The sequence below is a fragment of the Rattus norvegicus genome, chromosome 2, assembly GCF_021556685.1.
Source record: "Rattus norvegicus strain SHRSP/BbbUtx chromosome 2, alternate assembly SHRSP_T2T, whole genome shotgun sequence".
Lineage (NCBI taxonomy): Eukaryota > Metazoa > Chordata > Mammalia > Rodentia > Muridae > Rattus > Rattus norvegicus.
This window is the reverse complement of record NC_141535.1, coordinates 95,465,077-95,488,363: the sequence shown is the minus strand read 5'-3', so window position 1 is coordinate 95,488,363 and position 23,287 is coordinate 95,465,077. Positions and strand designations below refer to the sequence as shown.

At 39.0% G+C, this 23,287-nt stretch overlaps 1 protein-coding gene and 1 long non-coding RNA gene across 17 annotated transcripts in view; one reads left to right on the top strand and one right to left on the bottom strand.

Moving 5' to 3' along the window:
• The window catches only part of LOC120100774 (uncharacterized), a 65,033-nt gene that overhangs the window by 20,206 nt on the left and 21,540 nt on the right, over positions 1–23,287 (top strand). The window contains exons 1-3 of one of the 12 annotated variants that reach the window (XR_015671311.1): positions 19,845–20,388; positions 21,736–21,806; positions 22,473–22,629. The exons of 4 other annotated variants lie outside the window; for them this stretch is intronic. This is a non-coding gene — a long non-coding RNA (uncharacterized LOC120100774). Of the gene's footprint in view, positions 1–19,835; positions 20,438–21,735; positions 21,807–22,472; positions 22,630–23,287 lie in introns of those variants that run through there. 7 more of the 12 variants (XR_015671324.1, XR_015671310.1, XR_015671318.1 and 4 more) reach the window with 7 other exon arrangements.
• Positions 1–23,287, bottom strand: part of Il7 (interleukin 7) — a 50,279-nt gene that overhangs the window by 24,088 nt on the left and 2,904 nt on the right. The window contains exons 1-3 of one of the 5 annotated variants that reach the window (XM_087616524.1): positions 21,747–21,781; positions 20,804–21,055; positions 12,148–12,281 (exon numbers count right to left, since the gene is read on the bottom strand). In XM_087616524.1, the coding sequence (XP_087472650.1) occupies positions 12,148–12,281; positions 20,804–20,813 (144 nt within the window). In that variant the 5' untranslated portion in view covers positions 20,814–21,055; positions 21,747–21,781. 5 annotated transcript variants of the gene reach the window in all.

Genomic DNA, 23,287 nt, shown 5'->3' with positions numbered 1-23,287 from the left:
GATTCTGGAAGCCAGAAGTTGAACAGTCACCCATAGAACATGTATTTCTAAATGGAATATGACACGAAGCGACACCATCTAGTTTAGTAGGTCAAGCTATCATGCAGAACAAGAGGGGGTGCTTGATTCCACAGCTTGGTTCAACAACAGTAAGCAAGCTACTGTAGTCAGACTGAAAACACACAAGCCAACCGTGAGGACAAACCATCATTATACTCAATATATTTAAAGAATATTTGATGAATATTAGTCTTATAATGACTTTATACTGTCTTTGCTATGGTCTAACACTTTGTGTGAACCTAGACTTAATGGTTGGTATCTTCATGATTCTCTGTGTGATGAGGGAGTAGCTCTGGAGGGCAGTTATGTCACGAGGATAGAGCTGTTGTGAATGGAGTAAGTGCTCTTATAAGAGAGACCTCAAAAAGCTTTCTTGTGCTTTTCTACAACAGGAGGCTATGCAAAGTCCACAGTGAGTAGAAAGGACTGTTCCTATGCTGATACCATTGTTTCCTTGCTCTTGTTTATAAACCACCCACCTTGTTACTTTGAGATGACCACTGAAAAAGATGGCCACTCAGAACTATGCACCTCAGTTTATTTACAGTGTTATCACGAATAGTTTCTGCACTTGAATGCAAGGTAACAAAGTGTATCATATAATTAACTTATTAATTTAGTCAGTAAATGTTAGTGAAGAAGACGTTCTTGGTGCTGAGGATGTTGTGACTAACAAGGCAGAGAATCTGAACTCACCAATAAGTAATTCTGGATAGCAGTATAAGTCATGAGGAAAGTAAATTAATTGACATAATGGTAGTAGAAAAAAGTGACTCTTTTGATAATCAACTGACCTAGCACTGTACTGCATTGTGTATCCTCTTGTCATTGGATTTGCTCGTTCTCACTCCTCCCTCTCCCTCTCTCTCTCCTCTTCCTGCTCTCCCTCTCCCCTTGTGCTCTTGCACTTGCACTCTTTCTCAATCTCCAACTCTCAAGTTTTTTGTATTATGGTAAAATGGAAAGCAGGTGTGCAAAAACTGCTTTCCCCATTATCCAGCCTACTCTCCCCATCTGCTGTTATGTTTGTTTCTTTTTCTGTTACAATGTGTCCTGAGGTGTGGTGTACTGACTCCCGTGGTGAGTTACATGGTCAGTGGAATGCAAATTCTTTCCCAAGTTAGAAGTTCTTAAAGTCATTCTGCCCATCAAATTCCTCCTTGGAAATTACTTCCTCCCTGAAAAATAGTTGTGTTCCAAAAGAAAAGAGATTTAGAGAATTCAACTTATGTGGTTAAAAATTAAGTACTGTCAGTTTTTCTTTATTAAATTGTCTAAAATTATATTTAAGTATTTATGATTAGATATTCTCATATATTCTCTCCTTCTCTCAATCTAATTTTCCCCTACACTCATAAACCATTGTTGAATCATTGCTGTTCACTTAACTTCAGGGTTGAATTCATTTACCCTTTGTTTTGTTAAGTTCTGAGTTTTTACACCTGTATAAAGAGTGAAATTTCATGAACACATTTATCATCTTTTTCTTGAACAGAAGGTCCTATTGAAAACTTATCCAAAACTTATCAAATCCAATTAAATGCATGCTTCATCCTTGAATATTTTCTGTGGCTTTTATGGTGTTGATGGCATTTGATATGTTATCTTTAGGGTGAAATGTATTGTTTAGATTTGTTGTTTCATTGTTTCAAATTGGATACTCAGTTGTTCAATATACACGATTTTCATCCCTCTAGCCTCACAATGAATTTTAAATTGTAGGGTCAATTCAAATGTTTTGGTTTAGTATTGTGCTGATTATTTAAAAGCTTCTGGAATTTTGTAAATTTTAAATCCAGTTACAGGGAATGAAGGCAAGGCTCAGCCAGTGAGTGCTTACTGCTTTTGCAAAAGTCCAAGTTCAATCTCCAGCACCAGGTCAGATGGCTCGCCACTACCTGTCAACTCCAGCTACAGAGGCACCGATACTCTCTTCTGACCTCACAGGCAGCAGCATATATGTAGCACACACTCTCTGGCACACACACATACACATAAATAAAAGTAATTTTTAAATATTCAGTTCGAGGTGTCACAGAACAACTGACCCATTTAGCTTTGGAAATGCATGGATTGTACAGACGAAGTCTGAAGGGACAGATCTATTAGTATTGTGGAGTCTCCCATTCATGATGGATGCTAGTCCCTCTGTTCAGCTTCCACTCTGATTATTAAAATTTCTTCTTTCCTAATACTTTTGTTTTTTTCTGTCTAATTTTCAAGTTGGAAGCTTTGATTGCTGATATCTATCTTTCATCTTTCCTAGTACATACAACCAATGCTCTAAACACTCCCACCATTATTTTAATGCAAATATTCATTTCATTTGATACAAAATATTTTAGTTAACTTTGAGAACTCATGATTGACACACATAATCTGAAAATGGGATATTTAATCTCCCTTTGTTTTCCATCTATCTTTCTGATTTTGTTAGTTTAATTGTTTTAATTTCAGAGTATATTTTACATGATTTCTCCCTTTAAAATGTATTGTATCTCTCCAAATATGTTCAATTGAATGAATGTTCCACCATATAAGCGAGTGAAAAAACATGCTTCCTGCTCTTAATAGAATGAAGTATGTTATAAATGCAATTAGATCAGACTGATTTATCTTACCTTTTTGCTCATTGACACCTTTCTCATTTCAATTTTTCTCTTTGCTGAATCTGTCAATTACCAGTAAGAATTTACTAAAGTATTTAATAGGGAAGTTATTGATGTCTTCACATAGTTTATTATTGTAAAGATCAGATTTTGTTGCCCAGATAGGACATGTGCTCATTAAAGATTAGTGTTCCTTCCAGAACAATGGACACTTTTATTAGTATATGATGACTATTTTTATCCTGGCAATCATTTGTGGCCTGGACTAAGCTTTATCTTAAATAAATATAGCATTTCAACTTTGATCAGCGTTAACAAAGTGTATGATTCTCCATCCGTCTACTTTTAATAACTCGATGTGTTTACTTTAAAAGCGAATTCCTTGTAGACAGCACAGTGTTGACTTGTTTACAAAAAACAGTCAGATTTGTGGTTTTTTTTGAAAAGTCTGTGTAGTTTTATATTGTGATTATGCGTGTGTCTGTCTGTGTATGGGTGTGTCCACCTGAGTACGGGTGCCCACAGAAGGTGGATGAGAGCACCAGAGTCTACGCAGCATGGAACTAAAGGCAGCTGTGAGTCATCCCACATGAGGTTTGGAGAACAGACTTGTCTCCTCCGCAAGTACGAGCGAGCTCTTGACCAGTGGCTGTATCTCAGCCTGACTGCTCTTTTCCTTTGTATATTTTGTTCTGTTTTGCTTTAACCAATAATTGTAAAATAAAAAAAATCAGACCTTAATGATAATGTATTCATTCATGTTCTTATATTTAAATACAGGGAATGTTTTATAGTCTAGCCTACAATATAATTTAATTTCTATTGTGGACAATTTAAATTTTTGTCCCTTAACTGTAAACATTTAAGCATAGTATATTCAGAATTATAATGTCTTCAAATTTATAATTATTATATATGTAGGTATATGTGTGAAGGCCAGAGGACAACTTTGTAGAACTGATCCTCTTCTATCTTTATATGAATTCCATAAACTGAACTCAGGCCTCTATGCAGCGGCTTTTCCTTCTTCTTCCTCCTCCTCATCTTCTTCCTCCTCCTCCCCCTCCTCCTCCTCTTTTTCTTCTTCTCTTCCTCCTCCTCCTCTTTCTCCTCCTCCAACTCTGTCTCCTCCTTCTTCAACTTGTTGAATGATTTTACCTAACATATCTTGCCATCCCTATTTAGATATATTTTTAAGTAATAGTTTATGACGATTTGATCTTTCTTTAACCACTGTGTTAGAAAAATAAATCAAATGCAAAGTTGAAACCCACAGTGTGAAAGAGTTGTTAAATACAATAGACTGTTTTCCAAAAGAGATATATTACCAAATCTGAATTTAGAAAAGATAAGTCAAATGTCAGAAAGAAGGAAGGGTGCGCAGCAGCAGCTGGGAGTAAGCCAATACTGCTGTGGAGGAGGTCTGGGGAGATTGGGAGGGTACCTGTCCTGATATTTTATTGTAAAGCACATGGTAAGAAAATGTACTAACCTACGGAATTTAATGATGAGTAAGAGGTAGAAGAGGGGGACATTAAGGGTGACCCAGGAGTGAGCATTCAGTAGTAGGCTAAATGCTAATGCATTAATTAACACACAATAAACACAAGGAGAAGAGACCAAAAGTGATAATTGGTTCACTAGTATATACAGCACAGATAACTACATATTTCTAATCATATTTGAATTAAATGCTTTTTGAAGTTCATGGGAAAATTGTGGATCAAAAGCTATTTGAAATATATAAGTGCAAAGAATGAGATTAAATCTGTTAGGGTCACAAGAAAAGAAAAAAAGGCAAAAATATAAGTTACAAACATATCAATCACTAGATCATAAATTGTAACATCAAGACAACTTTTTATTGACAGTAATTAGATTAAGCCATTCTCAGACACTGGCCATTTGTAGCAGTGATGCTATTTTTGTATGTCATCAGAAGCCTGTTCCGATGACAAAGAATTAAAATACTGTAACCATACGAGTTAGAAATACACAAAGTGGTTTTAATAGATAAAATACTGTTATAAAGCATTTTAAACTTATTCATGTCAGAAAGCTCCTGATAGCTAATGAAAAGACTACAAAAAACTTACAATAATCACTAAATTAAGTGCAGACAAACAGAGCATTTTCTCTAAAATCTGGAATGCCAACTCTCCCTCTCATTTGATACAGAGCTTGAAGCCCTAGGGGATAGTTTGAGAGCCTATGACCCATCAGGAGTAGTAGTGCTGTTGTACTTCACAGGACAAATGACAGATCTCTCAGCATCTTCAGAATCCTACAAGCCCCGGGAATTGCTTGCACTTGATTTGAAAGACAACACGACAATCCCATCCACATTTTGCAGTCTACTAACTGTAACCCTCTGATCTACAAACCCCATCACTAGTTTTATTCTTCCTTTAATGTATTGAAGTTCTCTTCTTTGATTCGTGGCTTAGGGTTTGAAGCTTATATCACTCATATGTATTTAATAGGAACTTGGAAAGTTTTGTGTGTGTGTGTGTGTGTGTGTGTGTGTGTGTGTGTGTGCGCGCGTGCACATGCGTGCATGTGCTATATAGCGAAGAGGTCACAAGTCCCAGCATCACAGACACTTTCTGTGCTAGATCTAAAAGTATCAAAGAGCTAGAACCTCGTTTACACCAGCCACCAATATCACAACTTGTTGTATCATATGCAGTTGCTCCCATAAAACCTAAAGACAATCACTCCCATGGTCCATCTACATTGACCAGAGCTGATGGTGCAAAAACCACTGGTATCATTGTGCTTGTCCCACGTGTTCCTTAAAATGGATCCTTTCGGGGGCTGGAGAGATGGCTCAGAGTTTAAGGGCACTGACTGCTCTTCCAGAGGTCCTGAGTTCAATTCCCAGCAACCACATGGTGGCTCACAACCATCTGTAATGGGATCCGATGCCCTCTTCTGGTGTGTCTGAAGACAGCTAACAGTGTACCCATATAAATAAAATAAATAAATAAATTTAAAATAAAAGAGTAATAGTATTAATGTGATTTCTAAAAAAAAAAAAATAAAAGGATCCTTTCTCATTTTGTAACCCAAAGACTGCATTTTCCAGCATCACACACAAGAACATCAGTATGTTCCTTCCATAGCAACTAGAAAAGTTAACTCTCTGCTTTCTGAAGCTTCAAAATCACGAGTATTTCCACAACACCTGCCATCACCCATTCCTGTCTTGTGGAACCTGGAGACAGTTCTACAGATCATGCATCATAAGGACCATGACTGCTGCCATCACATATCAAAGGGTCACAGTATTTGGTTCTGTAGGGTCTGAGGACATGTACACTTAGAGATCTACATGATCTGAGAAGATGAAGCACTTCATGAGTCACTTGAATCTAGACGATCAAGGCACTCATCAGCTCTTTGATATTGGTTACACCTAAAGAAATTACATGGACATTGAACTTTTAAAGTTATCTGAACTCAGGCAAAGGATCGACTGATAGCATACTTCTTATTTTAGTGGAAACATTATTATCATATGGAAAATATTCAATAGAATACGTTTTTTATTATATTTGCAGACTTCGCTGTAGGGACCTAAGGATCACAAAAAGCCAAGGAACTGTGGCTTGAATACCTTCAATAAGAAGAGATTGTTTATCTAGGAATAGATCCCAATTAGAAGGAAATCTATAAACTGCCTGAAACACTCAAATAAGAAAGTTAAAGAATCTCAATAAAATATAAGAGGATGTGGATAGATAACACAATTAAAGAAGAAAAGAAATCATATCACGTTATCAAAAAGCTTAGGAGTTTTAAGATTTCTTCTGAGAGAAATTTCTGTAGAGAGCAACATAAAAATAAATCTTTAAACGTGGAAGACAGAATAAAAACAACAGAAAAAACAAAAGAAATAAAAAGGACAAATAAAGTATAAAGAAATATTAAAATATTCAACATACCATTAAGAAAACAATTAGTTATATTACAGAAATTCTAGGAGAACACATATACAGAAAGCATGAAGACACAATTTAATAATATGAAGGCTAAAGGGTATCCATATCTTCAAATTTGGACTCAGGCAACCAGATACAAGAAGCTAACGGACCCTGACTAGACTCATTCAAAAAAGAGCCTCTCCTGTATAGTTCTGTATGCAGAATGTGAAAGTACAAGACACATAGAATTTAAAAAAAGTGCAAGAAAAAATGTTACATAGAAGCTGAAACCAGATTAGGCCAACAGCAGATTTTCCAAAAAGATTCATATATGCCAGAAGAAAAATGAATAAAATATTAAAACCCTGAGAGAAAAAAAAACCAGCCAGCCAAGACTAGTATCCATCAAATCTATCACATGTAAATGAAGGAGAAATGAGTCTTTTCTAGAAAAGCAAAAACTAGCAGAATTTACCAGTGCCATACCAGAGTCCTTCACAGGAAGCAGGGCTAGAAGCCACTGTTCTTAAAATGTACCACTGTACAGATTCATAGGCAGAAGAAACACATACAAAAGGAAGAGAACAAAGCCTTGAGGAAATTGTAAAGCACCAAAGTACAAGATAATTAATCTAAGAAGACTTGAAGACATTCTAGTTAATTAGAGACTTTAACTTTTTCTTTTCACATCAGGGAAATAATTGAAACAGAAATCAGCAAGTAAGAATGAGAGTTAAATCATGCAATAGAATAAATGGACCTAACACATATTTAGGAAACATTTCATCCAACAACAGCAGACTCTACATTTTCTTCCTTGGGACACAAAACATTCTTCAGGATAGGTCATATATTAGGTTACAAATCTAATATCAATATTTCTTTTAAAAAATCATATCATATGTCTTTGCAGAGCTCAGTTACATTGTTTTTAAGGAGCCATATTATTGTATGTTAATATTAAGACTTCATACCTTACAATAAAATGTTACTGTTTCCTAGGCCTAATGTGTCCGGAAAACCATGTTTTCAACCTACACTGAATTTGTAATACATGATGTATATCCTTTCCTTTGCTGGACTGAACTTGTGATGCATGGTTGCTTTTTTGCATTATGGCAATATGTCCTCCCAGAAATCTTGATGACTTCACATGATGATTCCATGTGATGCATTCCTGCACTTATTGTTATCACCTCCTGTCTAACAGCCGATTATTTCCACAGTTCTTTTCTATAAACCCTAATCTTTCCCCATAAAAGAGTCCTCAAAAGCCAATGAGTTGTTGCTCTCTGGAATCCTGATTTAGGGTGAGGCAACCATCTGGACAGTCCCTTATCTGCTTCTGAATAAATTTTGCTTAATCAGACAGTTGTGAAAATGTTCCACTTCCTCAGGTCTAACAAAGATCATATGTTAGACTACAAGTAAAATAGTAATCCATTCTTTTAAAAGGAATCATCGTGTCTTTGTAGAGCACAATGAAATTAAGTTAGAAACCAGTAGAGAGCAATAGGTACCACAACCTATGAGAAACATTTTTATTGTTCTTTGTTTATAATAATAATGAATGCACTAAGAGTAAATCGAAGAAATTTTTATAGACAACCTAATAATATACCTCAAAGACTTCAAACAACAAAATGAAAAGCAAAATTTTAGTAGAAAACAAACTTTAGAGCAAAAATAAATGAAACTATAAACAAAACATCAAGTAAATGAGTTAATGTTTTGAAAATATAAACAAATTTGACAAATGTTATATTAGAGAAAAAGAGAAAAGAGCTAATCTCTTAAATCAGAAATATAAAATAAATGAAAAATTATATTCTACTATTATATATAATTTATATACTTATATACAACATTTTACATATAATATAATTGTAAGTATAAGGAAATATATAAAAGGAAACACTATAACTGATACCACAGAACTATGTAGAAGCACAAGAAACTTCAATGAACATCTACATACAAATAACTGGCTCTACAAAAGGAAATGTTTCAAAAGGGATGCATCTGAGATCATCAAACTAATTCAAAGGAGTCCAGTAAAAAGTCTGTGTACTGTCAGATTCCACTTAGATGAAATGCCTATGAAAGCCAATTTTATTAGACAGAAGCGAGATCAATGGCTAGCAGCAGCTAGTGCTGATAAATACAGAATTTCTTTTGAAGTAATGAAATCTGACCTAGATAACCATGGCAAACAATATGCATTTTGATTATGTTAGATAGATAGATAGATAGATAGATAGATAGATAGATAGATAGATAGATAGATAGATAGACAGACTTGTGCTTTTAAAAGTGACTATGATAAATAACCCATTAGATTTATTTATATTTATTTTATGGATGTTGATGCTTCGTATGCGTCTATATCTGTGTACCATGTTCATGTCTTGTGTCCAAGGGGACTAGAAAAGGGTGATGATTCCTAAACACGTGGAGTTACAGATTAATATTAACCATATGGATACTGGAGATCAAACCAGGGGTCTTCTAGAAGAGCATCTGATGCACTTGACCAATGAGTCATCTCTCCACTCTCCCCTGCTAATAATATTTATTTATTAATCTGAATCAATCCAATTAGACAATCAGATCCATCTATTGATCATCTGTGTATCTATCAATCAACTATCTTTCTATCTATCAATCAACTATCTATCTATCTATCTATCTATCTATCTATCTATCATCCATTTGTTTTTTTTTTCCTTTTTGTTTGGAGCTGGGGACCGAACCCAGGGCCTGCGTTTGCTAGGCAAGCGCTCTACCACTGAGCTAAATCCCCAACCCCCATTTGTTTTTTTTGTTTTTTTTGTTTTTTTTTTTTGAGACATGGTTTTTCTGTGTTGCCCTGGCCTTCCTGGAATTCACTCTGTAGAGCAGACTTGCCTCAAATTGAGAAAAATTCTCCTGCCTCTGCTTTCCAAGTCCTAAAATCCTGGGTAACTCGATTACAGATGGATGCTATCCATGTGGGTGCTGGGAATCAAACCTGGGGCCATAGGGAAGAATAGTCAGTGCACTTGATCATTGAGCCATCTCTCCATTTAGCCTCCTATCCAAATAATATAAAATACAAACAAAAATTAATTTCTAACTAGCAATTGAAGACATGTGAATTAAAATAAATAGTGGAGGCTAGGAAGATGACTCAACAGTTAAGAACACCGTCTGATCTTGCAGAGGACTGAGGTTTGGTTCCGAGCAACAGTTCATTTGACTTACAGCCTGGACCTCCAGTTCCAGGGGACACAATCCCACATCTGATATCTACAGGTACCCAGAAGCACTTGCACTACTCACACACAGAACATACAAATAAACATGAATGAAAAGAAAGGTGATGTGAGCATCTTTCTTTTTTGAGAATTTGCATTAAGTAATTTGCATAGGAAGAGACCCAAGTCACAGCAAACAGTTACTGACATCCCCCTCAGAAGCAAATCCTAAAATCTGTCAAGCTTTTTGTATGCTCAGAGTGACTAAATGTACCCTTCAATCCTGTTGGTAGTAGCAATTCTGTGTGACTTTCTCTTCTCTTTTCCTCAGATTAATAGAAACCATCTTTATGATCATATTGCTAAGGCTTTCTCCCATGCCTTCTCAGTCTGTCATTGAGGAAAAGTTGTACCTCCTCACTGGGAAGAGTGTCAGCACTGCTCTGGTTTCTTACTGAATGTATTGAGATAACCTATTTCATATTTTCACGAAAAGATGTTCCATGAATCTATTAAATAAACCTTTCATTTAATTTCCAACATTCTCTTCTTTCCTCTCTCCCTCCCCTACTTCTTTCCATATTTTCTTTGCATATGTTGCTTTACTCATTAACTGGTATTGAAATACTACAATTTATTTTTGTGCACACATAAAGGGATCAAATTAATTATATCCTCTTGTGAAAAAGATCAATTTAATGTACTTAATATTCAGATATCATGGAAATAAAATGTGGAAACTACTGTTTAGTGGGCACCCTTTTCTCTGTCAGTTAGCAAACAGCAAACTTTGTGTGCCAGGTTTCAGTAACCACTTATCATTTTCTAAACCTCTTCAAGAGGCAAACCATTTTCCCAAGATATCAGTGCAGAGGGACCTTAAACAATGTTTTATGAACATTTGGAAGGGACTTTGTCACACAAGGCTTCAGTCTGACTAAAAAGGTAAGATTATTTATTAAGTCAACCTTACACAATAATTTTTACATGTTAGTTTATTGTCTAGGTGGAAACCCCTCCCCCACCGCAAATGTCTTCAGCAACAAACTCCTGGAACAAAGTAGTGATTTTTAAAAAGAATGCAAGATACAAGATTAACAAACAAAAATCAAATGTCTGTGTAAGTACAGGCAATGAATAATTACAATTTGAAATGAAAGCAAGCATTATTTAGAGTCCTACTAATGTGTGGACTATGGCAGGATAAGTCTACCAGTTATAGATGGCATCTATATGTGGATGAATACAGAACCCTGATGGGAGAAATCAAAGGAAGGTACAGTCACCTACAGAGACATCTCACGGCAATGGTTAAGAAACTCTGTTTTAAAGATACAGCTTTGTAGGCCTCAGCAAATAAAATGTGTAGATGACAATAAGATATTGCATACATTATAAGGAAGAAATTGACTCACATATCTAAGTGAAAAAAAATCAACTATAAAAGCTTAACATAAGAACAGGATTTCAGCTGATTACCATTCCAAGAAAAACTCGAAGGATAGTAAATAGATCAGTGGACACTAAAGATTCAGGACAGGGTGAAATATAGGTTGGTTGAACATGGAGTGGGGAAGGGGACAGCAGTGAATCCATGGTGTGTGATATTATGCAGAAATGGCCCACTCAAAGAATTGCATAACACGAAAAATAAAATATAAAATCAGTACATCAGTTTTGGTTTATCTATTGTAACACATCCATTACATTATAATGCCTGTAACTGCAATGAGTAAGGAGGACAGGGAAGTTTTGTACCTTTCCCTCAAATGTCCCATACTGAAAATCTTCTTCAATATATAAAATCCATTATTTAGGAAGTAATCTATTCATACCAAGTAAGCATTAACTTAGAGAAAAATTATATGCTGTACACAGTAAAAACTCTATACATGGATGTATATGCAACTATACACATTAAGATAAAATAGTTATATGTTGCTTTTCACCACAATTTTCAGATATTATACTCGGTTGTTTTTTGTCTCCTAATGTAAAGCACATCCTAGGATGAATAGGATAAACAGGAGGCAAACAAATATAGGGAGTGATGATGGGTTCCACTTATTTGGAAGAAAATGGAACCAGGACCCAAACGGATAGCATTAGACTCTGTCCAGGAACGATGTGCTCCTAGAGGACAGAGTGATGGCGCCCATGAGGGGGCAGAGATTCTTGTTTACTACATTCTAGTCCATATCTGCCTCCTTTGTCAGAAGGCACAATGGGTGTATGACAGCAGAACTGCAGGTCAGAAGCATATTTCATATATTCCCAGGAAGTGAGGATGTAAGAAACCCAAACAACACGTACCAGTTGATTGATGCTGATCATCAGCACACTCCCAAAGGCTTTACCGTCCTTGTCTTTAATGTGACAGTCAGACGATGTGACCGGCAGCAGCACAAGGATCAGGGGAGGAATTCCAAAGATATATCTAAAAGAAACTGAACCCAACAATTAATGAGCACACACTGGATGGCTCAGAATGCTGCATGAGGTTATGTCTTACAGTGGGACTGAACACCTATGTCTACAGCCTTAAGAATACCTCTTGGTTCCGGCATGGCACAGAAAGAGCTGCAAACATCGCTGAAAGAAAACATATTTACAGCAAGGTTTCTTAAAGTCATATCTTATTTGACATGTATGAAAGATGTCATGTGAATGTTTAGTTACACAGAAACCATAGAACCCGTGAAGGCAAATCCAGTCCTTTTCTGGAAGAGCAATGGGAAGCGAAGTGACTTCTTTGATGCTTGTACCATGGTGATTCTTTGTAATGATGGACTTCACAGAGTTTTATCTTCCCTTAATCTGAACATGTTAAATCATGTTTGAAAACTCTTTTCCTTATGTCATTATTTTGTGTATCCATTTTCCCAAAACCTAGATTCTGTTCAAGTATATCCGTATAGTTCTCTTTAAATTCCTTCCATGTTAGGAAAAGCTCAAACTGTATGCAGAACATGACCACTCAGCTGATGGCTTATGACTACATTTGGTAAGTCACGCCAATCAGAGTAAAATGTTCAATTAAAAGGAAGGGAATTCTAAATGGAATCACTTGGAGTAAATAATTATGATGGAAACCACTGGTATGTAAAAACATTAAGACCACCTATTCATGAGTCTACATATCTTGCTTTCATTTTTTCCATGTACTCTGTTGTCTTAATAATATACTTATCATGATTTTTCCAAATTAACAGTATATCCTAGTGTTCAGCATTTTATATGCATCTTATTTATTTAAGAGTTTAAAAAAATAAAAAAGAAGACTTTAAACAATATTTCTCTAAACCCAAGGAATTGATATTGGAAACAACCTAAAGACTCTAAAGGATATCATAAGGATCTATTATACTACTATCCATGGTATTAAAAGGACAGGAATATCCACCATAAGTCATCATCTTAGTGACCATGCTTTTATAAGTTGGGTTGACAGAAATTATAGAATCTCACAGAGCTTCAACCATAGACAAAGAACTACAGGCGACTAAGTCATGCTAAACCCCAGAAAGAGCCACCACTCCTTTCCTCTCAGTTTTTGACCATGAATGGACAACATCCCAGCTCCTAACTGCCATATCACCATTCCTCACCTAAACTCTATAAACTCCCCTTGCTTTTTAGCCCAGATGCATGACTTGACTGGCCTCTACTTGTAAGGTCGGTGAACCCACGTGAGAGCTGCCTTCTAATAAACCTGCCTTTATCAATTTTTAATCTGTTCTAATCTGACCTATATGTGCCTCACAGATGGAGAGAAAATTCCTGTCATCTTGGTTCTGAAACCTGGGAGGAGTTGAGCCCCCAGCCCAGTAGGCCGGGCCTCCAGTTGCATGGAGTCTGCTCCTTCCCCCAAAACCTCCTCTCTTTATCTAAAGTGATCACCTTTGGACTTAATGGGATACCCTGCCAAGCCTTTGGATTCAGTTATCCTTTACAAGGTTTCTCTACCCCTCCCCCATTGTTTGACCTCAGACTACCACATGGGATGCTGTATCATGGGTCTCCACAAGGCTGGGAGATAGGCAACACCAAGTCTAAACCTGGTCATCAGTCACCCCCCGGGGTGCCCGCTACAAAATTTGTCCAAATTAGGACTGCCTCAGGCTTTGAGCCCTGGCTTCAGTAAATGGCCACCAGAGAACATTCTTTTTTTTTTTTCTTTTTTTTTAATTTATTTAATACGTAATAATAATTCTTTGGTTTCTGGGCAAACATCCCCCTCCCCCCTCCCCTTCCTTATGGGTGTTCCCCTCCCAACCATATCCCCATTGCCGCCCTCCCCCCAACAGTCTAGTTCACTGGGGGTTCAGTCTTAGCAGGACCCAGGGCTTCCCCTTCCACTGGTGCTCTTACTAGGATATTCATTGCTACCTATGGGGTCAGAGTCCAGGGTCAGTCCATGTATAGTCTTTAGGTAGTGGCTTAGTCCCTGGAAGCTCTGGTTGCTTGGCATTGTTGTACATAGAGAGCATTCTTGATGTTACCATACTGAACAATCTTAAATTTTCTGCTGATATGTGGGCAAATGGTCTGAATCCTTTCTGTCCCGGTTTGTTGGGAACCAAACCCTTGTCCCTCACTCTGCAGTCAATATTCTAAGGCTCAGGTCCTACTAGCAAGAATGGTCACTCCTACAGACCCCTTGCCTCCCATTGCCAGAGCCCTGCCTCTCTCCCACTTCTTCCCTTTGACACACTCATCCTTTTCTAGCTGCAATGGTTGCTCCAAACCAGGCTGCTAATCTAATCTTCCAAAAGTATGTATGGCTCACTACCTGTCTGGGGATTTGATTCTAAATTTCGAAGTCCTGTTTTTTAGCCTGCTATGTCCTCCACATGGCCCTGGCTCTTTGTACCCCATGCCCCTCCTTTCAGTTTGCATGAGTTCAGGTAAAGCTCTAGTAGCTGTCCATCCTCCTGGTAACCCAGCTTTTTTCCTTGACAATCAGGCAACACCCTCCCATGTCAAACCTAATGTCCAGCCTGGCCTGGCAAGACGGTCTAAATGCTCCTGTACTGAGCACGTCAACTTCTTCAACACCCCTTAACATTTGGTCACTTTTATTTCTCCGGGAACTATAGCTTCCTTAAACCTATGCCTGGGCCACAGTGACTCTTTTTCCCTTAGGCCCTTCATGAAGGGCTACTGGGACATTTTCCAAACTTATTAAGCCTTTTCTGTCCTAACACTGTTTAAACATAAAATACAATACTTACTATAAGCTCTTTAACATTATTAAGACATACAAATTATCAGTTACCTCATAATCATATTCTTTAATATATTCATAACTATACATATAATCATTATTAACTACCAAAATAAGCTTTATTTAACCTCCTATATATTTTCAAAGTTAAACAAAAACTAAATAGTCAAAAAACCCAAATGTTTGTCTATTTAAATATCCTTTAAATACACAAATGCTCCTCAGACACTTCAGAGAGCTATAGAATATGACATTTAAAATGTTTAATAAAAAGACTTTTCATAATAGAGAGACACTGGCTCTTGACAGCACCTATGATCTCTTCCAAAGAACAGGGCTACAGAAGAACCTCTCCCTCAAGCTTGCTTTAAATGTGACATAGATAGTAGGCTATAAAGTGTCCTATATGTCGACTATTGACAACACATTTTCCAAATGTGGACAGGTAGCACACTGGGAAGTTGACTGACTCATTTGCCTAGACAAGGTAAGACAGTCTTTTTCTCATAGTCCTGCTTCACAAAATAAAAATCTGTCAAATATTCTGGGCCAGAGGACCAAAATGGATGCAAAATCCACAGGGAAACCTTGGATGACTGACTGTCCACATAGCCCAGTAAGTCGGTGTCATTTTTTAATAGAGTCAGAACCTGCTTGCTCTTACAATTCCACCTTACTCAGATAAAATTGATCCTTTTTGGGATTCTGATGGGTTTGAGGACCACTTTAATGGCAGAAACCAAGGCTTCAGCTGTCTTCTCAATTCTCTTCATGTATGACAATCAGGCCTTGGCCTCACTCTCCGAGAGCTGCCACTACTATGTCTTGACACAATTTATCTCAAATATTTGATATAAAATTTCAACATTCCTTTATCTAAAGGAACTCACTTTGCAATGACTGCTCTCAATGACCAGACACCTAAGATTCATGGCAAATAGCTGGATAAAAAGATACAAAATTCAGAGGGGATCTGAGGAAAGAAAAGTTTAAATTCTAAGGATCTAAAAAAGTTGTTTTACAGTCTAAAAGATGTTTTAAGGTTAATAAATGCAAGTTATAAAGGTTAAAAGACAAAAGGGCTTCCCCTTTCTATGTTACTATTGTATTGACTTCAAAGTTCAAAGGCTTAATAGTAATCAAATTTTAATTGTTTCCCAAGCTTCTACTATGACAAAAACGTATGTCTACTACCTAGCGTATCTGAACACCCCCCCTCGTAAACTTATTCTACAGGCTTCAGTGGCCCTAAAAACTGTCCTGATAAGGGTGACATCTGCATGTTCCTGTTACTATTACATCAATGAGTACGGTCTGCTGGAGACCTGGACCAAGTCACTCCACAAACTGCCAAAAAACTACCCCAATACAACCAGGACACATCTCCAGTCTCTTCTTTGGGATCTTACTCTTCACATGGCTAGCCTCATTCTTCCTAGCATCTTGCCACCTCCTCTTCACCCAGGAATGGATTCATAACATTTTCTGAGTAACAATCAACCAATGCTCCCAAACCTTGTCTCCCACCTGCTCCCAACTCTGTCACCCGATACGGTCCAACCCTCTAGGGAGAAAGTAGCGGGATCTGAATCAGAGCCCCTATACCCAAAGAGGTTGGGTGTTAGGCTGGAACCCCTACTCATCTCCTGCACAAGTAGGAAACCTGCTTGGAAGCTGCTCTCCTTTTTCCAACCCTGCCTACACATGGACACCCCCCGCCCCCCGTACCCTTTGGGAAAAAACTCTAGGCTAACACATCATCACTCCTCATCCCTGAGTTTCCTGCAACACACCCAAGAATGCCTACCCAGGAGCTCGTTTTTTGACCATGTGTGCACACAGTCCCAACTCCTTGCTGGCACATCGTCATTCCCCGCCTAAGCTCTACAAAACCCACTTGCTTTACCTGGATGTGCGACTTTACTGGCCTCCACCTGTGAGATATGGTGAACCCACCAGTCAGCTGACTCCTAAGAAACCTGCCTTCATCTACTTTTAATCTGGTCTGATCTGGCCTATATCTGCTTCAGGAGGGGGAGAAAATGCCAATCACTTTTAAATACCCGTAATCAGTTGATAACATCTTGCCTGCTGCTATTCTTTTTGAAAGGCACTTTTTCAGAACACCACTCATCTAGTACTACCCTAATACTGTCTTTCACCTGGGATACACAGTTTCAGTTGTACCATAGCCATCTAAATTTCTATAGCGACACACTTTTTATTTCATCTGTTGCCTTATGGGTCTCTCAAAGTTATGGTTTGGGGGAACCAGACAAACAAAAGAGATAGTGGGTGTGACTTCAAGTCAAAGAAGAAAGTGATGTGTCATTAGTGAAGAGATTAATTTACATCTGTATCTAAAAATCATTTCAAAGGCCCACTTTCTATGTTTTAATGAGTCCATCTGTTTTACTTTCTAAGAGTGCCAGTTGTCTTCTTCTTGCTAGTTTTCAGATTCATGTGAACTTACAACTCACTGGGCAGCATTTTTTTAGTGCTTCAGACAGTTGCATTGATGGGATAGTCTTTGCATGCGTGTGCTATGTGACATTTTCAACTGTAAACTATTCTTACAATATAACCCTTCATCTGTAGACTATTTTAATTAAGTAAGGTAGCTGCTAACAGACCAGAGCAGTAGAACACATATTTTAATATTTACATATATATTAAACAAGGAGAGTTTACAGTATAGAGAATTGAGGATTTTATGTGACTGACTAAACAGCTGTGTTTCATTTCAGCTTCCTGTACCTGATCTCTAAAGTGAAAACCTTCAAGGATCTCTTAATGTATAAATCCTATCTCATGGGTTCCTGGATCTACCATCAGTAGTGTGTATTTTGTTCCGTGATTACAGTTATTTCTTTCACATACAAGCACAGTAGCAGACTAAGATTCTTCTGGTTTGAAGGTTTACTTAACATTGTTGTTCCAGTGGCATCAGAATTCAGCATTTAGCATGTTTTGCTACTTTTGTTTTATAGTACACTCTTCAGGCTACCCTGAACTTTTCATTAGGTCACAGATAAGACAAACTGCAGAAGCATTACAAGACAAGTGTTGGCTTGTAGTACTGTCTTTAAGTCTCTCAAAGGGTTTGAAACTGGAGAATTTGTTTTCAGTGGGGAATTTGGTTAAACCAGAATGATAGCTGTCTAAAAATTCTTGTTGGTTTTTAATGTAAGCCAAATAATACAGTTCAATCTTCAACTGCTTAAGTTATGAGGTCAAAGTGGACATAATAAAATTGTCTCCCCCAGTTCATCATATCCAGTCATTTATCAGTTTCTTTTAATTTTTGAGATTCTATCTATCTATCTATCTATCTATCTATCTATCTATCTATCTATCTATCTATCTATCTATCTATCTTCCTAAGTATATAAATACAGTTTGCTCAGTCAGTATGATCTTACTTGTATATATGTTTTCAGGCCAACTATTTGGATAAACCATCTCTGTGCTCCTCTCTGGGAATGGCAATCTCTCTCACCCTCAGCATTTCTTAGTTGCCTGTAATCCTTTGTCTAGGGTTGAGGCCTTGGGGACTTTCCTCATCTTCTTTAAGAAGTCTTCCTTCAGTGACCTTTCCTAAGTCTATTTCAACTGATTATTCAATTCTATGGCCACTTCATGATGCATACGCAGGTCACTCACAGTTTATAGTAGAAACTCTGGAGCCCAAAGAACAATTATCCAAAACAGTGTTTCTAGGGAAGGCAGGAGTCACATCTGAAGCTCTGGTTGAGGTGTCTAGGGAATCAGCTGTTAGCTACTGAATTACACTTCCTACAACAGAACTGCATGCACAGATAGTGAGAGGAAGTACAAAAAATTCATTGTTTTCTGCACGAACTTCACCAAGGTGCTTCCTGGCCAGGCTCTGAAACTGTAGCATATGCTCCTCTTTCAAGGGAAAGAGTAAATATTTCAATATATTATAAAGTTATCTGTTAAGAGTCAAGATAACAGCACTTCATACCCCTGGGCTGTGAGATTGGTTTTATGAAAGAACTTTCTAATTTTCTTCAAGAAGTGGACACACTGAGGTGAAATTCTAATTCTCCTTTACAGATCTTCAGTCTTCCTCTGTATTCTCAAGACTGTATATTACTCATTATTTTTCTTTATTAGTATACAAATACAACGTATATTAATTCTTAAACGAGGCAGCACAACTGAGGATCAGAGAGTGAATCCTTGTTTACTTGACGCTCACTCCAACATAACAAGGTGGAAACTAAAGAAGAATACAGCGCACAGCCTTGATGGAGTTTAATGCCTCTAGTGGATTTTGGACAGAAAATGAAAGAAAAAAAAGGCCACTCACTTTAACTCTCAAGAGTTTAATATTTTCGTATATGTATGAGGTCTGACTGGTATGGCTGTCTCTCAGTGGGAAAAGCCTCTTTGTTTAAATGACACCTTTGCTTTCTTTTGTCTTGTTTAACTCTTCAGATTGTAGGTAATCCAAGGATTAAAGTTAGGGTTGAAGCAAAAGGAAGGAATTTCAGAACCCAGCTATTGCAAAGGAAACAGGGATACAGTGTTTCTGATTGTACAGTAAACTCCTGGAGGGGCACCCTGGCAAACGCCTTCCGTCATTTTTGGGGGGCAGTCTCTCAGGTCTCCACACCTTTTATTTGGTTTCTGACAAGTACTCCCTCTTTGGTAGGTTTTGGATTCTCGCGAGTACCTAAGAGTGAGAAAGTAATTGGACCTAAAACAGTGGACAGGAGACCAATACCATGGAGCTGCAAAAGGAAAGGGCCTTAGAGAAGCTCCCTGCTCCTCCTGCACCCTCACAGTTTCTCTTGCTTGAGGAAGTATTTAAAATATCTGCATTTCCTTGGGTAGGTCCTCTCTCACACACTCCACTCTGTTCTCTCCTCCTCTCTTATAGCATTCGTGAGCATTATATTAGTTCTAGCTACAAGTGGATTTCAGCCCCTGTCAATTCTGTTCTGGTCCATTTTAAGTCCTTATTTACTTCAAACTGATGCAAGCTTATTAGGTTTGCTCAGTGGGGGTTAAGAATTTGTACTCATGGGTACTTGTAGCTCTGCCTTCCTTATGTAACAAATATATAGAAGGGAAAAAAATTCTGACCTTTTGCAATCTCAGCCCCAGTACTTGGGTTCCCAGCAAAGAAGGCGACTTACAGCCTGGGTCGGAAACTCCCAGACTTACTGAGGGAAGAAGAGGGGTTTTCCAATGATCTGTCCTTTAGGGTTTAAAAGCACATCCCAGGAGCGATTCTTTCATTCTCTATGAAGTTCTGAGCTGCGAGAGCCCAGCGACTCCCTGAAGCCAGGCAGCCTGTGAGTAACTTTGCACAGCCAGGAAACAGGGAAGGGCTGCTTTGAAGAGGTACTGGCTAGGGACAGTGTGTGGCTGATAGCTACTGGCTACTGAGTCTTAGCTGCAGGGGGCCACCGCGTCCCGGGCTCAGGCTTTGAATCTCTGGGTCTGGGGAATCTAAAAACCGGCTCGGGAACTGCTCCTCCCTGCCCGCCCAGGGTTGTACGCCCAGGTGCCAATGGCTCTGGGCCACCGAGCTCAGCGCGGGTAGTGGCTGACCATGGGAGAGGCCGTGCTCTCAGCCGGTCCAAAGTGCAAGGCCGGGCTATTCCCGGACGTGCGGAGGCGCGGGGGCGGGTGGCAGGTTCTGAAGTGTCCCAGAGTCCCCGGCGCGCTAGGCGCACCTACTTGTGCGCACCAGAGAGCAGCGCTTACCATGGAACATGGTCTGTGGGAGATGGGTGTAGTCATGATGACTGGGACTGCAGCAGGAGCCGGCTCTCGCCACCCATAATCACGCCCAGGACCCTGGTCATCCTCCGAGTAGCCGCAAGCTGGTGCTGGGCAGGGCAGTCCAGGCAGCTGACTCCTCTTACCCACGCGGCGCCTGGTCCATCCATCCCAGGAGGGGCTGCACGCATCATTGGCCACCCAGGCGCTCTGACTTTGCCATAACTTCCGTAGGATCTGCCGGCAGAGTAAGCAGGGTACTTTCAGTTTCTACTTTGCGCTGGGTCTTCAGGTTCAGTGCTTGGGTTTATACCCTTAGCGTCTTCCCCATGCACCTGGACCAGGATCAGTGGTTGCTGCAGTCAGCTGGCGTTCTGGATCAGAAAGATTCGGCTAATAGGCATTTCCAAATGACTTCTAACAGCTTTGGCAACTCTGGGAGACTGGGAGCTAAAACCACCGGTTACTAATATGTCCACAGAAGCCACAAATGGGCAGCAGAGAAAGCTCGCTATTGCAAGTCAGTTCCACTGAGAAGGCGTCACTGCTTCTGCCGCCCGATCTGGCTGACTTTGCCAAGTCATCTTTTAAAAAAAAGGAAGTGAAGGATGATTAAGAGGGTCACGCCCTCTGCCCCTCTAAGCTTCTAACTAGTTTCTTTCCTTCCCCGTCTCCTGTGCAGCACACCTGCTCAGGTGAGACTTTAAGAACAAATAATTCTTGTGAACCCACGCAGTCTAGTGTGTAAGCTGTAGCTTCAGGAAAGCAAGCATTACTTGGGGAGAGGGGTGGCATAGAAGTTCTGCATCGTAATTAACTCAAAACAGGTATCTCCTGACATGACTAATAAACTATCCATCGTGATTGTTTCATTGAAGTTTTTTGTTTTGTTTTGTTTTGTTTTGTTTTTGTAATAGACCTGACTTACCGAGGTGCTTCCTGATAAGAGTTGTTTTTCATGATCAGGAGAAACCCTGCCTAGGTGAAGGTGGGTAGTGCAAACCAGTAAGAAGAGCGATCCTAGATCAGGATCACAGCTCCCATTTATCTAGCATTTCTATGCCAGTACTGTTGGTCAGGAATTTACAAGTATTTTGGCATCTGGAGTTTTCTGTGAGGCATACGGTTTTCTTATCTACAGTTGAAAGATGCATGGGAACAGAGGCTTCCTTAAGTAACAGAGCTAAGTTCACATGGCTGAACTTGGATAAAAACCGCCTGCAGTCTGGCTTCAAAGACTGCTTGGAATCCTGTGTGTAAGAGAACCCTGTGAATAATAGAGTATAGCAGTAGACTAGGGAAATGACCTGAGGTTGTGGGTATGCCCTTAACCCTCTGGGGAACCTCAGAAAGGTGTCTGGAGTTTGTGGTTCCTGTACTGACATCAGGACATGAACTTCAGATTCTGTCGTGGTGCTAACAGTGAGAAAGGAGCGAGACAGGATCTGTCTGTGCTTTAAAGGGTACAGGGTAGGAGTTCCTACTGGACACTGGCCTGTGGCCTCTGCTGCTGGGACTCTGCCTTTCCACATCCAATGTATAAACCTGTCGTTTCAGTGCACTTCCAAAATAAACCCTATCCGGTGATGGCAGGGCTGTTTAAGACCTCTGTGTTGTCTCTCTTGCTAACAACAACCTTTCCTCCTTCTCAAAGCATCAGAAGATTTGAAGGTACTTGTCATCCTCCCTGCAGCTACTGGCCTTTCCCCGCTGTGCGTTCTGAAGACAGCTCCCCTGCACAGAGAAGGGCTATCTAGAATGAGATTAGACTCCAACATCTCAGTATGACAGGATGGAAGAGAGCTACTTTGGTAAGACAGGGCTTCAAGGATGGAACATGGAAGAATGTTCACAAAAGGAGGGAAATAGAGGAATGAGAAAGAAAACAGGGAAGAGCTGGAAAATGAAGTCAGGAAACTGAGCCTCAGGGGGAAAGGCACACACTTCCAAAAATGTCATTGAAATTCCGATGTGGAGATAAGAGGTAGACAGAGATGAGACTGCAGGGACTGTTAAAGATGAATTCTATAAACGTGCCTAGGGTTGCAGTAGCTGTATTAAACTCCCTGGCCATGGGGTACAGGTAGGGCTACAATTGTTCACACTCTCTGTTTTTTTCCCATCTGTTGCTAGACTCTTCAGAGCGGAGTCAAAAGCATCCATCAACAGAGTGCAAAAGGGGAAATCTGTCTTCCTTCCGGGCACAATCACCAGTAAGGCAGACAGAACAAAGCTTGTGCATAGGCAAAATTTGAGCAAAATGAGGGAAAGTATCTAAAGTTCCAGGAAAGAAGAAGTAACTTTTTTTTCCCCAAGACTCTATCCTTAAGTGTTAAGAATGTCTTCTGAAAAGAATATTTAGAAAGCATTTGGAATTTAAAAAGTTAGGTGAAAATGGACACCTTTGAATTACATAGTATTATGAGAGAAGTCTAAGAAAATTAGTATCGTTTTGAAAAAAAATCAATA